The sequence below is a fragment of the Chelon labrosus genome, assembly GCF_963514085.1.
Source record: "Chelon labrosus genome assembly, chromosome: 14".
NCBI lineage: Eukaryota > Metazoa > Chordata > Actinopteri > Mugiliformes > Mugilidae > Chelon > Chelon labrosus.
This window is the reverse complement of record NC_140347.1, coordinates 22,741,461-22,754,269: the sequence shown is the minus strand read 5'-3', so window position 1 is coordinate 22,754,269 and position 12,809 is coordinate 22,741,461. Positions and strand designations below refer to the sequence as shown.

Genomic DNA, 12,809 nt, shown 5'->3' with positions numbered 1-12,809 from the left:
GTCAGCAATGACAACCTTGATACCTTTAAGGAGTATATGTTTCAGGGATGGGGTGCAACAGTTGAATTGTCCACACTTACAGCAAACAAATTATTACAGCTGACTGTCACTAAAGTAACAAGAGCAGAAGGGAAAATCAGATGGATTGTGCGGATGGAATGTGAAGGCCTGGTGATAAAGGAGGCAATGAAAACCTGGTGGAAGTGCCTCGCAGGAGAAGACAAGCGGGATATATTTGGACTGACTGCTTCACTGCAGTGTGATTCAAATGAGGCTGCACTACCAGAGGACTAGTAGAAGTAGATATCACTGTTATTTGCATTCATCTCAAGACAGTCTACAGTGAAGAGCACAGTGCTGATGACACTGACCCACACGCAGCAGATGAGGACCCAAAATTAGCAAGTCGTCCAAAGAACAGCAAATGCTCTGAAGATTCTGTACACACTGATGCTGACTTAAATTCTGATCCATTGGGTGAGAACTGTATTAAGACTACAGATGAGGCAGAGACTCCAACAACTGACAACGAGGCTCTGCTTGGAATGGTGAATACAACATCATAAATGATTCTGGTAAGCAGCACATTAATTCCTTTTGTCTTTTTTTGGTTAGCATGCTATGTGATGCATTTTCTGCTCATCAAATAAGTTGCCAAAAGTGCTTTGGTATTCATGTTCATGAAAACTAAATCCATCCTGCTGGTGAACTGCTCGTAGCTCAACCCAACTCAACAGATTATCACCTGTTGTCAGTGATGTGAGTTGAGAATTTCACATTTGTTGTTTTAATCTTTCCATTTCCAGATCCAGATGAAGAAATTTGCTGTTGCAGGTGATACTTCTGTGATCTGTAGTACAACAGTGAAAACGGTAGCTTTTGATTCACACTTTGACGACATTTTGATAACATTATTGCAACTGACAGATATGCATGTGAGTAGATAGACTCGTAAGCTAATTGGCGTGTGATCCGTTTCTTAAGGTTCCCCGCAAGGCTGTTAGTCCTGAAGAGAGTGCGGATCTGCATGAAACATCTGATACAGCTTTTAAAGTCTCAGAACACATACAAAACTGAATGTTCTTCCCATGTATTCATAGTTTTGCGTGACTTGGAGTGACAAGCTCACAAGTGCGTACTTATTTGTGAATACTTAGTGTCTGTCCTCTCTTATATTCAGGCTGAAACACTGCTGTCCTCCTTTGTTCTTCCTGCACAACAGTGCGGTTAGTGGTTCCTATTTTGTTTCTTACACAACCCTCTCAGCAGAAGTTTTAACTGTAAAATGGAGATAATCAAGGTGAAAGGTACAGATGCAAAAAAAAAAACACAAAAGACTGGGGCCTTTCTGTGTAGAGTTTGCATGTTCTCCCTGTGTCTGCGTGGGTTCTCTTCCAGGTACTCCAGCTTCCTCTCAAAGGCATCATTGACATGGTCCTACACATGCTTTCGGTTTAGTGATCAGTAATCTGTTTCAGAATGACTCGAGTGAAGACGACACCACAGATCTCCACCAGGATACCTATACAGGTTTGTTGGCATTATGTCAGATTCATGAACCATCTCCCTTATCTGTGGATAACAGTGAAATTTGGCATCATCCTTAGTATTGTGAAAGTATTTAAATGATTTTAACTCCACCCAGGCCAGTAGAGGAAGTTCCTTTTTCTTGAGAATAGAAGATATTGAAGACTGTTTCAGAAAAATGCTACTTTGGTGTATCTAAAAATAACCAGGTCTCTTGCGGAAGGTGTCTGTCATTTTGATGGATGGGGTTGTAATTCTGCCATAATTTATTATTAACCTTCATTTTTAATGAGATACATTTGCCTTGACAAAATCAATGATTAATATAGTGAAAAATAAATTTCAAAAAATAAGTTTTTAAACTTTTCTGTATATCTTTAATATATGTGAATCTGATAGTTGATATAATTGTATTTCTTGACATTATATGAGTTCCATTTCTTAAACTGTAAGTCCGGAATGATTCACTTTGTAAGTCACTTTAATACCGGCTAACCAACCCATAAGACAATAAAAAAAAGTCGCTACCAAAAAAAGAAAAGGTCACACACTCTAATATCTTTGATTACAGCATGCATTCACTGTGGCAAGATTTATTTCCATCCAGTGTTGCATTCATTTTTCACCAAGATCTTGTATTGATGATGGGAGAGTCTGATCACTGAGCAAAGCCTTCTCCAGCACATCCCAAAGATTCTCAATGGGGTTAAGGTCTGGACTCTGGTGGACACAATTTGACCCCCATGAATCCTGCCACTGTCATCTTGGAATATGCCCGTGCCATCAGGGAAGAAAAAATCCATTGATGGAATAACCTGGTCATTCAGTATATTCAGGTAGTCAGCTGACCTCATTCTTTGGACACATAATGTTGCTGAACCTAGACCTGAGCAACTGCAGCAACTCCAGATCATAGCACTGCCCCCACAGGCTTGTACAGTAGGCACTAGGCATGATGGGTGCATCACTTCATCTGCCTCTCTTCTTACCCTGATGCCCCCATCACTCTGGAACAGGGTAAATCTGGACTCATCAGACCACATGACCTTCTTCCATTGCTCCAGAGTCCAATCTTTATGCTCCCTAGCAAATTGAAGCCTTTTTTCCCGGTTAGCCTCACCGATTAGAGGTTTTCTTAAGGCTACACAGCTGTTCAGTCCCAATCCCTTGAGTTCCCTTCTCATTGTACGTGTGGAAATGCTCTTACTTTCACTATTAAATATGGCCCTGAGTTCTACTGTTGTTTTTCTTCCATTTGATTTCACCAAACGTTTATATGATCACCAATCACGATCAATCAGGATTTTTTTCCGGCCACATGTCTTCCTGGAAGACGATGGTTCCCCACTATCCTTCCAGTTTTTAATAATGCGTTATCCAGCTTTAGTAGTTTCTCCAATCTCCTTAGATGTTTTCTCTGCTTGATGCATGCCAATGATTTGACCCTTCTCAAACAGACTTCTCAAACATCTTTTCTACGACCACAGGATGTGTCTTTCAACATGGTTGTTTAAGAAATGAGAAGCTACTCATTGCATCAGTTGGGGTTAAATAACTTGTTGCCAGCTGAAAGATAATCACCCATGCAGTAATTATCCAATAGGAGGCTCCTACCTATTTGGTTAGTTAAATCCAGGTGTTCCTGTTTGTAATCTTGGTTGTACTCCTTTTTCTATCAAACCCTCCACAGGAAGCTGATGCAGTGGCAGATGACAATGAACTGACAGGTTAAGAGATACAATTTTAAAATAAATTTAAATTGTTTGTCTTATGCTTTGTTTTAAGTGCAGAAGGTATTTACAGGTTAAAAACCATGTCTTGAGACACTGACATTATGTATTATTAATCAGATGCACATAGACATGTGACTGGATCACAAGTGGCCAGCATTAAAATGCACATAATTCACATAATTCCAATGTCATTTGGGGTGCACTATGGTGGGTTCAAACAAAAGGTGCTACCTTCTAAATTGGATATCAGATCCTGATGTAAACACCTGGAAATAAAAGCTGAAATGTTAATCTCGTGTCTCATATTCACCTTTTGATGTCAAACCCAATTGTTTTCAGTCTACAGCAAAAATAAAGGAACGGCCTCACTGTTCCAGTACTTTCGGAAGAGAGTGTACTTTGAATGAAAAATACGGAGGGAAGGGTTTATTTGCTCATGAAATAGAGTCAGTAAGTGTTTTCTCTCCTTTTCTTTTTCTACTGAGAACACGCGTTACTATGGAAGCTGCAAAGCACCTCATTAGTGTTTTGTGATATTGTTTTTCTTCTAATCCCTATCGCTTAACATTTCTTTGCAGGATTGCAAGTGTGGTCGGTTGACGTGCATTCAGTATCGCACAACTGAAGTTTTTTTCTGTTTGTTGTCTTCCTTTTTGAAGCTCAGCCGAGATAACTCATCTCTGCAAACACTGGTGCGAATCTGCCAGAGGAGTGATAGCTGTCTGTTTCCTTTGCATGGCTGATGTTTATCAACTGCATATGCTTTACATTCTAGCAAACACTTTTGGTTAACTTATCTGCTTGTTCCGAGTGCTCAGCACAAGTCTTGATTTGCTGATCTGACCCAGCGGTTCCTTCCTTAAGATGATCAACCTAACCGCTAACCGATGGTTCGTTCTGTTTATAAAGTTTGTTCTCGATATCCAGTTTGCCCAGCGTTACTTGGAGCGCTGTGGTTACATATGATCTGTTCTGTCAAACTGCCTCACATTTATTTGAAGTTTTGAATCTTCCGTTAACGACATAAATATTGATTGCACTGTTCACTGTTGGCTGAAATGCACAAGTGTTTTCTGTATTTGGTGTGAATATTTGCGTGCCGTGTATTTCTGCTGGCAAAATAAATATCAGTACAGGCCTGTGTGGGTGAGTTTTCCTCCCCATAGGTTGCAGCAGCTTAGCGTTATATCCTCTAGAGTTCAGCTCATAAGGTCACGCATCCTGGCAGGAAATATGATTAATCATGCAGAAAATGTGGTCTATACAATAACTGGCAATTGACCCAAATGGCCCTGAACAAAAGTTTACAGACCTTTGAATGTTCGGTCTGACGATACACACAGCATGACGCATGGGTTTAGATTACCGTCACGGGTAAGTTTCCACACCTCAGACATATGACTTAAATGAATGTCTGTATATAATCAGTCGATGAGTTCTTAGCTCTAACTTTACTGGATACTTAGTCATGGGAAAATTTAAAGTAAATGCTCTTGGCTTTAGCCTATTTTTTCACATGATGGCACTTAAAACATTCTACAGTCACAGTGTCACACCTACGCACTCACTCACACGTTCACAGACCAGGGGCAAGTACTGAGAGCAATTTGAAGACCAGTGTCTTGCTCAAGGAACAACCTCGCGAACAACCAGCTCTACCTACTGAGCTAAAGCCCCAAAAGTACTCTTAAAAAAAAAAAAAAAAAAAATGCAAGAAAATGTTGTTCATAAACAGGAAATGCAAGTCACGGTCAAGAAGACTAATCAAGATTTCGAGCACAACGACAAAGAAAAACCTCTAAAAAACAAAGTGTTGTGAGCGTATCAAGTTGCACATAAAGGAGGTAAAACCAGTTACCAAGCTAGAACGACTCTACAACTCCTGCCACATTTGGCAAGCTGGCTCCTGTTAGCTGAAACTACAGGAATGCAAAAGTAATGGCACCGCAGCAATCCTTGAATGAAGGGTTTGTTGTTTTGTTTTGGGTTCGCTGATTGAGATGTATTGCGGGTGAACTTGAATAACCCGACTGAACCATTAACATTGCTAGAACTAAGTGACCCCAGACAAATAGGTTTTTCTTAAAAGAAAAAGAAAATGGACATTATTATTTACTTAAATATTAGGTTTAAGCACAAAAACCTTACTGTTACTGATAGATGCATGGGTTTGCAAACTTTTTAACAGGAACCATCTCAGCATTTCCTTCATTGCTAGATTTTGTTCAGTATTAAGCTTTCATTTTAAAGGCAGAACAATGGAGCCTTTAAAAAAACAAATAAATAAATTTAGGTGTGAAACATATTTCTATACAAACCAGATTTATTGGATTCCCGTTGTGTACAAATGCAAATATCTCAGACAGTATGTGTATAAAAGTGTAATATGTCACTGACCCAGGATGAACTGTACCGTGAGTTAAGGCACATAATGCAGCCTTTTAGTGTTCATAATAACTTCTGTTCAATCACGATGGATGCTTGGTTCACATTTAAGATCACATATCTTTCCCTGGCTGGCTCCTTAGATGCAATTCTGATTACAGGCCTCATCACATAATCACACAGCAATCACAGAGTAGCCCGTCTCTGCTGGAAAATCATATATCCAAAGAGACGTGTAGTATTTAAAAATGTCTAAAATAACATATTCTCAGGTGGCTTTATAAAGATTAAGGATTTCTCTTGGAAATTGCTGTAAATAGTAAAGGTTTCATAAATACAGGGCTGCTTTTCCACAACATTCAGGCCTCAAGAAACAAACACCGCTACACTGAGTGCTCCGTCTGTGTTTCCTGAGATTAGCTTTCCATTTTGGCAGGCCTCCTGGCGTGTAATTTCAAAAATGCCAAGGAGGCCTGGCTTGATATCTGGAGACCTTTGTACCGACTCGCGTGGCAGATCGTTTCGGCTGACCGTGATTCCAGTGGTTTTCCGAGGTGCACGAGGCACGGTGGCAGTTCAGATGGCAGACTGAAGCACTGTTACATTAGTTCCTTTAATGAGGTTGTCATCTTCACCGTCAATCAGAGGGTCCCACTGATTGAAGTTCATATCAAGACCTGCAACATCCAACAGGATTTTTGACATAATTTATCAAATAAAACGAGCACTTCTGCTTCAACACATGACTCCAGTAAGGGAAGGCGGGGGATCGTGGGACTGCTCATTTTTCTTACCAAGGTGCCGTTGTAGAAAGGCTAGTGTTGCTTTGTTGGAGAGGTCTATGGCGATCTCTGGGTCGATGTCTCCCTTTAGCTTCATCAGCTTCCCGATCCAGTTGCCCGTCAGGAAGGTGAAGTCGGGGAAGCTCTGGTGGACTGTACCTCTGAAGAAAAGACAACCAAGTCAGAACAAAACTTTTTTTTTTTTTAATTAAATCTCCTAATGCGACTCAACGGTTCTATCCACTGTACTTGATAGTGATCATTTTCCTCTGTATGACAGCGGAGTCCAGCTTCCTCATGCGGCTGATGTTCCCCGCCCACTGGAACTTCTCCGAGTTGATGAAGAAAATTGGCTGCTTCACCCGAGGAAAGATCTCTTCATCCAAAGGAAACATCCAGGCGTCCAGTGCTACTGCACACCTGATCGTGGGTTTGGACACAGACTCCATTATGTTGTGTAAATTCAGGTTATAGCTTGCTATTAATGCATTAAACAATTTCCTTGAAGGATTAATAAAGGATTCTGATTCTGATTCTGATTGTTTAGATCTGTAGTCAGCACAAGTACTCAGAATCTTTTCCCGGGTGCAAATTACATGTAGAGTATGTGCTCTCATTTTACAAAACATGGTAATGGAAGAGACTGGAGTTGCTGCCAAAACACCTACTTGAATTTAACCTCTTTGCACAGAGCTTCAATCGCTGTTGCTCCACCGAAGGAATGCCCCACCACTGCTATCCTACACAGATCCATGGAGTTCTGTTAGCCAGGAGACAAGAGGGGGTGGAGAATGAGTGACAGGTACTATAAAAACACTACTCTCAGCTGCGGTCAGGTCCAGGTTTTGCCATCAGATCACAGGTGTAAGGTGAAGTGGGAATTTAAACTACAATATACACTGCCTGTTTGTCACCACCTGGATTTAACTAAACAGGTAGGAGCCTCCTATTGGATAATTACTGCATGGGTGATTATCTTTCAGCTGGCAACAAGTTATTTAACCCCAACTGATGCAATGAGTAGCTTCTCATTTCTTAAACAACCATGTTGAAAGACACATCCTGTGGTCATGGAAAATGTGTTGGTCTGTTTGAGAAGTGTCAAATTATTGGCATGCATCAAGCAGAGAAGAGAGGCAGATGAAGTGATGCACCCATCATGCCTAGTGCCTACTGTACAAGCCTGTGGGGGCAGTGCTATGATCTGGGGTTGCTGCAGTTGCTCAGGTCATTATGTCCCTAAAGAATGAGGTTATTCCATCAATGGGTTTTTTTCTTCCCTGATGGCACGGGCATATTCCAAGATTCATGGGGCTCAAATTGTGAAAGAGTGGTTCAGGGAGCATGAGACATCATGTTCACACATGGATCGTCCACCACAGAGTCCAGACCTTAACCCCACTGAGAATCTTTGGGATGTGCTGGAGAAGGCTTTGTGCAGTGGTCAGACTCTCCCATCATCGATACAAGATTGTGGTGAAAAATGAATGCAACACTGGATGGAAATAAATCTGGTGACATTGTAGAAGCTTATTGAAACAATGCCACAGTGAATGTGTGTTGTAATCAAAGTTAAAGGTGGTCCAAAGAAATATTAGTGACCTTTTTTTTTTTTGGTGGTGACTTTTTTTTTGGCCACGTAGTGTAAATGACTGTAATACCTTCTTAGTCAAAATACTAGGTATAGATCTTAGTTTGTACTCAGAATATATATCACCTATATAGAATAATACTTCATTCAGTCCAAGTTTGCTTCTTAATCTGTACAGTTTGCCTCTTAGGCTTTGATCTACGCTGCTCAATGCACCACAACTATTCCACACACACACAATGCAATGGCGAGTAATGAAACTCGTGGGACGCGGTTCTTTTTCCCAGCTTTATGACTTTCGGAGATGTTGAAGTCTGCTATGTTTCAGTGGCATTAGAAATAAGTTTTTGGATTCTTTTGTCTTTTGTCTGATTGAATGATTCCTTATAAGGCTTTTGCTTTTTATTTGCTTTTCAGTTCTAATGAGCTGACGACAAAACAATTCATTTGCACATTGATGGCATTAACAATGTTGAAGCATGTATCACTCTCCCCTGGAAATAATCTTCTGTCATTTGTGCTACTCACATTGTGTTTCTGTATTCAGCGGTGTTGAGTATTTGCATGTTGCCAAAATGGTGAGCACGTTTTCTTAATTTGCTTGTGCTTTGTCTATTTGCAGCGTGTTGGGCTCTTTTGACCACTGTTAAGTTTCATGAAGTGAACACAAATGCATTACTTGCTACAGTTATGACCACAGTTCAATTTGCCACTGACTTGCAGTGTCTAGTTTCTGTATTCTTACAATAACTTCCGCATTCTCTTAGTTTTGTCTGCGACTGAGTACAGCACGCTGCTGTCCTGCTGACTCATCAACTCTGTAGACCTAAAACACCGACAAACGGTTTACCTCCAGCGTCGTCCAGTCGAACTGTGTCTGCAAAACATTCTGCACAGCTATTCCTGAGTTGATCTCAGTGAGTCTGTCCAGAGCCCGAATACATTCATCTGCTCTCTGCTTCACCTGAGTAAGAGAAACAAGATTCAACACAGTTTGGAGGATCGAATAAGTGCAGATCTAATGTCACTGCTCTGGTTAATTCTTTGAAATACAACCACAATACAATGTGGTGCTGCCAAGGTAAATGGAGAACACAGAGACAGAAAAAACAAGGATGTGGTTTGGTTTTAACACTAGTGGCATGCTGCCTTCCCGTTGCCGTGAGCTGAGATGTGAAATCGAGCAACAGTCATTTCTCAAACCACAGTGGAAGACGGAACAATCTCGTTCCCACCACGTTTCATACAGGCGCTCGTTTAGTGAGGGAAACCAACCTGTTTGTTCCTGAGGGGGAATTCGCTCTCTCCGTGCTGCAGAGCTCTGTAGTACATCCACTCTATTACCAGGTTGTCTTGGGCGGAGGCTGATGTTTTGGGCAAATTCTCATTGGACATTTCTGATTCTGACTTCTCACGAAAATAATACGTAGCTGAGGCTGACTGGTCTCTGTGGGGGGAGAAAAAACAATACAGTTAAAGTCAAAAGCAGACTATGGAAAGAATTAAAAATAGAACAGTTTTTCTAAAAAATGTTAATTAGAAAGTATTACCCCAAAATAACCCAAATAGTGATCACCCACCCAAAACTATGTTACCAGCAAATTACACTCAAACTTGCCCAATATCGCAAAAGTAACAGCTGTAAAATTGCAGTTGGGCACAACTTCCTTTAATTATCTTAACAGGAAATACTGAGTCTTTATCATTTTTATCATCTCATAACACACTGTTAATATACGATTTAAATAAACAAATGGTGCGCATCAGTTATTGTCTCTAGTCTAGTTTTCTAACACACTTCAGAAGAAACTCAGTTGCCAATTCAGCTTTTTTTTTTTTTTGCTGAAGCTTATAAAAAAAAAAGACGTCAAAAATAGAAGAAATAGAATCCTCAGTTCTGGTTTGGTTTATTGGTCAGAAAACCTGTTTTGTCACTGCGACAAAAGCACTTCTGGCTGTGCAGCTAGACCAACTGACCACTGATAATCACCTGCCGGTCTCATGCCCCAGCTATGACATGACTGCCACATGCTTTCTCTGTGGCTTTAGCCTTCAACAGGCTGCCAATATTCAGTCAAATACCACTCCAGTCGACGTGTGCCACAAACCAACCCTGGCCATTATGTTCCATCTCCATATGGTCCCCTTGTCTCTATACTGAAAAGAAATGTGATGACCTGGTTCGTACCATTGTGTGCACAGTCTTTCCCCTCCTACTCCACAGATAAACAGACAGCCGCTTGCAGAAGAGACTGCCCTCTGTTATTGTTTGCTTGGCTAACGTTCAGACAGAATTTCCTCCAAATGGAGAGCATATGAATGGAGTATAGTTCAAACATGCAGAGATCCTTCAGATCTGTTTGATTTGTGTACTCTAAGAGGATCCCTTTGATTTCTAAAGGAATAACTCCTCTGCTAATGACAACAAAATTACCTGTGTTCCACGGACACCACAATGAAGCCCTGAGAGGCCAGTTCTGCACATATAGCTGAATACAAAGTCCTAGGAAACATTACACAGATTACACAGGTCACATGTTAGCATACCATTTAGAGTGAGTTAAAACTGCAGCAGTGTGAAAAACAGTGTACTGTGTGTACCTAAACGCTCCCAGGCCATGAGAGAAGATAATTACAGGACATTTTCCATTTGATTTAAATGGAGCATCCAAAAAGGCTGGGATCTTAAAGGACCCTGAAATAAACAAATGACACACATTAGCTTGTTTTTGTACATATTTAGCCACTTTACTAGAGACTTTTCTTCTTCTTTCTACTTTTTCTCCTTTCAGGAGACTGCTAGATCAACGTCAAGAACAGAAACAAACTTACTTTAGCTGTTGTCAAAAGCACATTATGGTGTGTGCAACAATGACACACTTATCACAAAAATGATTTAAACAACTATCTAATTTGATTGATTTGATTTTTCACGGCATGCAAAAATGTGTGCGAGACAGTTTCACAGCAAAACATATTTAAGCTGCTGCAGGTACAAAGTGTCATATGTACCAGGAAATAATGATTGACGTTATTCACCAAAGAGGTAGTTGAAAATCCTTTCACTGATACTCCTGTTGATTTTCATGAAGTCTGCAAGGCCGTTGAAATACTCCCTGCATGGGACCCAGTCAGGTTTCTCCGCTCTTTCAGTCTCTTGGCAAGGATAGTAAAGCCGAAAGAAGGTGCCCTGTTGGAGAGACAGAAGCGGGAGTTCGGCAAACAGACATTTTCTCTTGTCACATGAGTAGCATCATATCCCAAACATCCTGTTCACTAAAAGTGATTGCATTTTTGTGCACAGATGCTGTCACCACTTAAGCTGAGTATGTGAGACTAGCATACAGTCTATGAACACAAGTCATATGTGCTTCTGATGAGCAACACACACAGTAGTCACTTTTTAAATGCCATCTCTCCACCACCAGTCTCTCAGAACTGAACTTGGATAAGCGGTGAAACGTCCTCAAGAAACTGTACAAGTCTAGTTGCCTTTCTCTTCAGCTTTTTTGAAAATACTCATTCAAACGCAGCACTGGTGGCTGTATTAATGAGTAGCTGTGACCTACTAATCAGTCATTAAAAGGATATACCCAGATGTGATGCCTTACGTGTAAATTATATCTGACAAAAGTGAAATTTATGTACCATTACTATTACACATTGTGTTTTCCAAATGATCCCACTTCATTTCTTGTTTGGCACAACCGGTTGAATTTCCACTGCAATTGTTTTTTAAATTTGAATAAAAAGCAACTATTTTCAGTATCATGTTGTTGTTGTTGTTTTTTTTTACCTGTGCAGTGTGGTCCATCATGAAATCAGTGCAGCCCACAGGGTTGGGGCCCTTGGCAGGAGGGATCCCAAGGTGATTACTGCAGGTGTTCCCCATGGCGAAGAAACCAAGAGTGTACCTCCTCTTGTCTGTAAATATAGACACAAATCTCGGTCAAATCTGGCAGGAAGTGGGACGTCCTCTGTCATGTCAGATACTGATCAGCACTATTTCGACACACCTTTACTGTGTTAAATGTCAGATTATTCAACACAGCTCCAATTAGAACACGTTTACTTCTCAGTGTAAAGTTTTGTCAGTTCAATATTCCTGTACGTTATTAGAGATATTGTACTTTTCTTTATTTGGTTTATTTGTGAAAACTTTCTACTGTTTCATTTTTATGAGAGGATATGACTGTAGCTTAAATTAACTGCATCAAATGTACAACCATATGGGACCTAGCTGTTTCACCTAGCTAGTCAGACCGTAAATTAAAAATAAAATAAAGTAAAGCATTTGAAGTCCTACCTGTCCTTGTCCACTCGTAAATTCTCTTCACTACTATCTGTACAAATCCTCCATGAGAAAACATCGACCTCAGTCGTTCTGAAAGTGAGCTAACCCTAACGCTAGGAATCTTCTTTCTAGCTGCTGCAGACAAAAACAGTATCAAAAACACACGGCCTACCGGAGATGTAGAAGTTATGCTGGCTGCCGATGTTACTACATCAATTTCGAAACATTACCACGTATTAAGTCGCCTTTCTCGAGATAAGTATACCCTGTATGAGTCACTTGGGAGTGGTTGGACCAATCGCTACTATTGTTGGTATTTGCTATGCTAACCCCTGCTAGCATAGGGGGAGGCTATATCAGAGTAGTGGATAGACAGTGTTTAGCTACGGCACTCGTCCCGTAACAGTCACAACGCCTCCTTCTACCGAAAACGTCTCCAACTTGAACATAACTCAAAAAATAGTCTCTCGTATAAATTAAATTTAAGCCGCCAAGCT

General features: G+C 40.6%; 1 protein-coding gene across 2 annotated transcripts; it reads right to left on the bottom strand.

Annotated features, from left to right (window-relative positions):
* Positions 1–5,564: 5,564 nt before the first annotated feature.
* On the bottom strand, positions 5,565–12,654 carry pla2g7 (phospholipase A2, group VII (platelet-activating factor acetylhydrolase, plasma)). 2 transcript variants are annotated; one of them, XM_084560489.1, is made up of 11 exons: positions 12,325–12,654; positions 11,815–11,942; positions 11,058–11,208; positions 10,620–10,713; positions 10,453–10,521; positions 9,294–9,465; positions 8,869–8,982; positions 7,096–7,187; positions 6,677–6,847; positions 6,440–6,588; positions 5,565–6,322 (listed from the first exon to the last, which is right to left on the bottom strand). In XM_084560489.1, exons 1-11 carry the CDS (start codon positions 12,386–12,388, stop codon positions 6,222–6,224), a joined length of 1,305 nt encoding a protein of 434 aa, XP_084416615.1. In that variant the 5' UTR covers positions 12,389–12,654; the 3' UTR covers positions 5,565–6,221. The 2 variants fall into 2 exon arrangements, with proteins under 2 accessions (XP_084416615.1, XP_084416616.1); XM_084560490.1 differs by having other exon boundaries at positions 12,485–12,642.
* Positions 12,655–12,809: the final 155 nt, after the last annotated feature.

What these genes read in the sequence shown, in the direction of transcription:
- pla2g7 (XM_084560489.1), bottom strand. Translation starts at nt 12,388, where the DNA reads ATGTTTTCTCATGGAGGATTTGTACAGATAGTAGTGAAGAGAATTTAC. An exon ending in GTGGTGTCCGTGGAACACAG is followed by an intron (nt 9,466 to 10,452) that starts GTAATTTTGTTG and finishes CTCCCCCCACAG; the next exon opens with AGACCAGTCAGCCTCAGCTA. An exon ending in AGGAAAATGATCACTATCAA is followed by an intron (nt 6,589 to 6,676) that starts GTACAGTGGATA and finishes TCTTTTCTTCAG; the next exon opens with AGGTACAGTCCACCAGAGCT.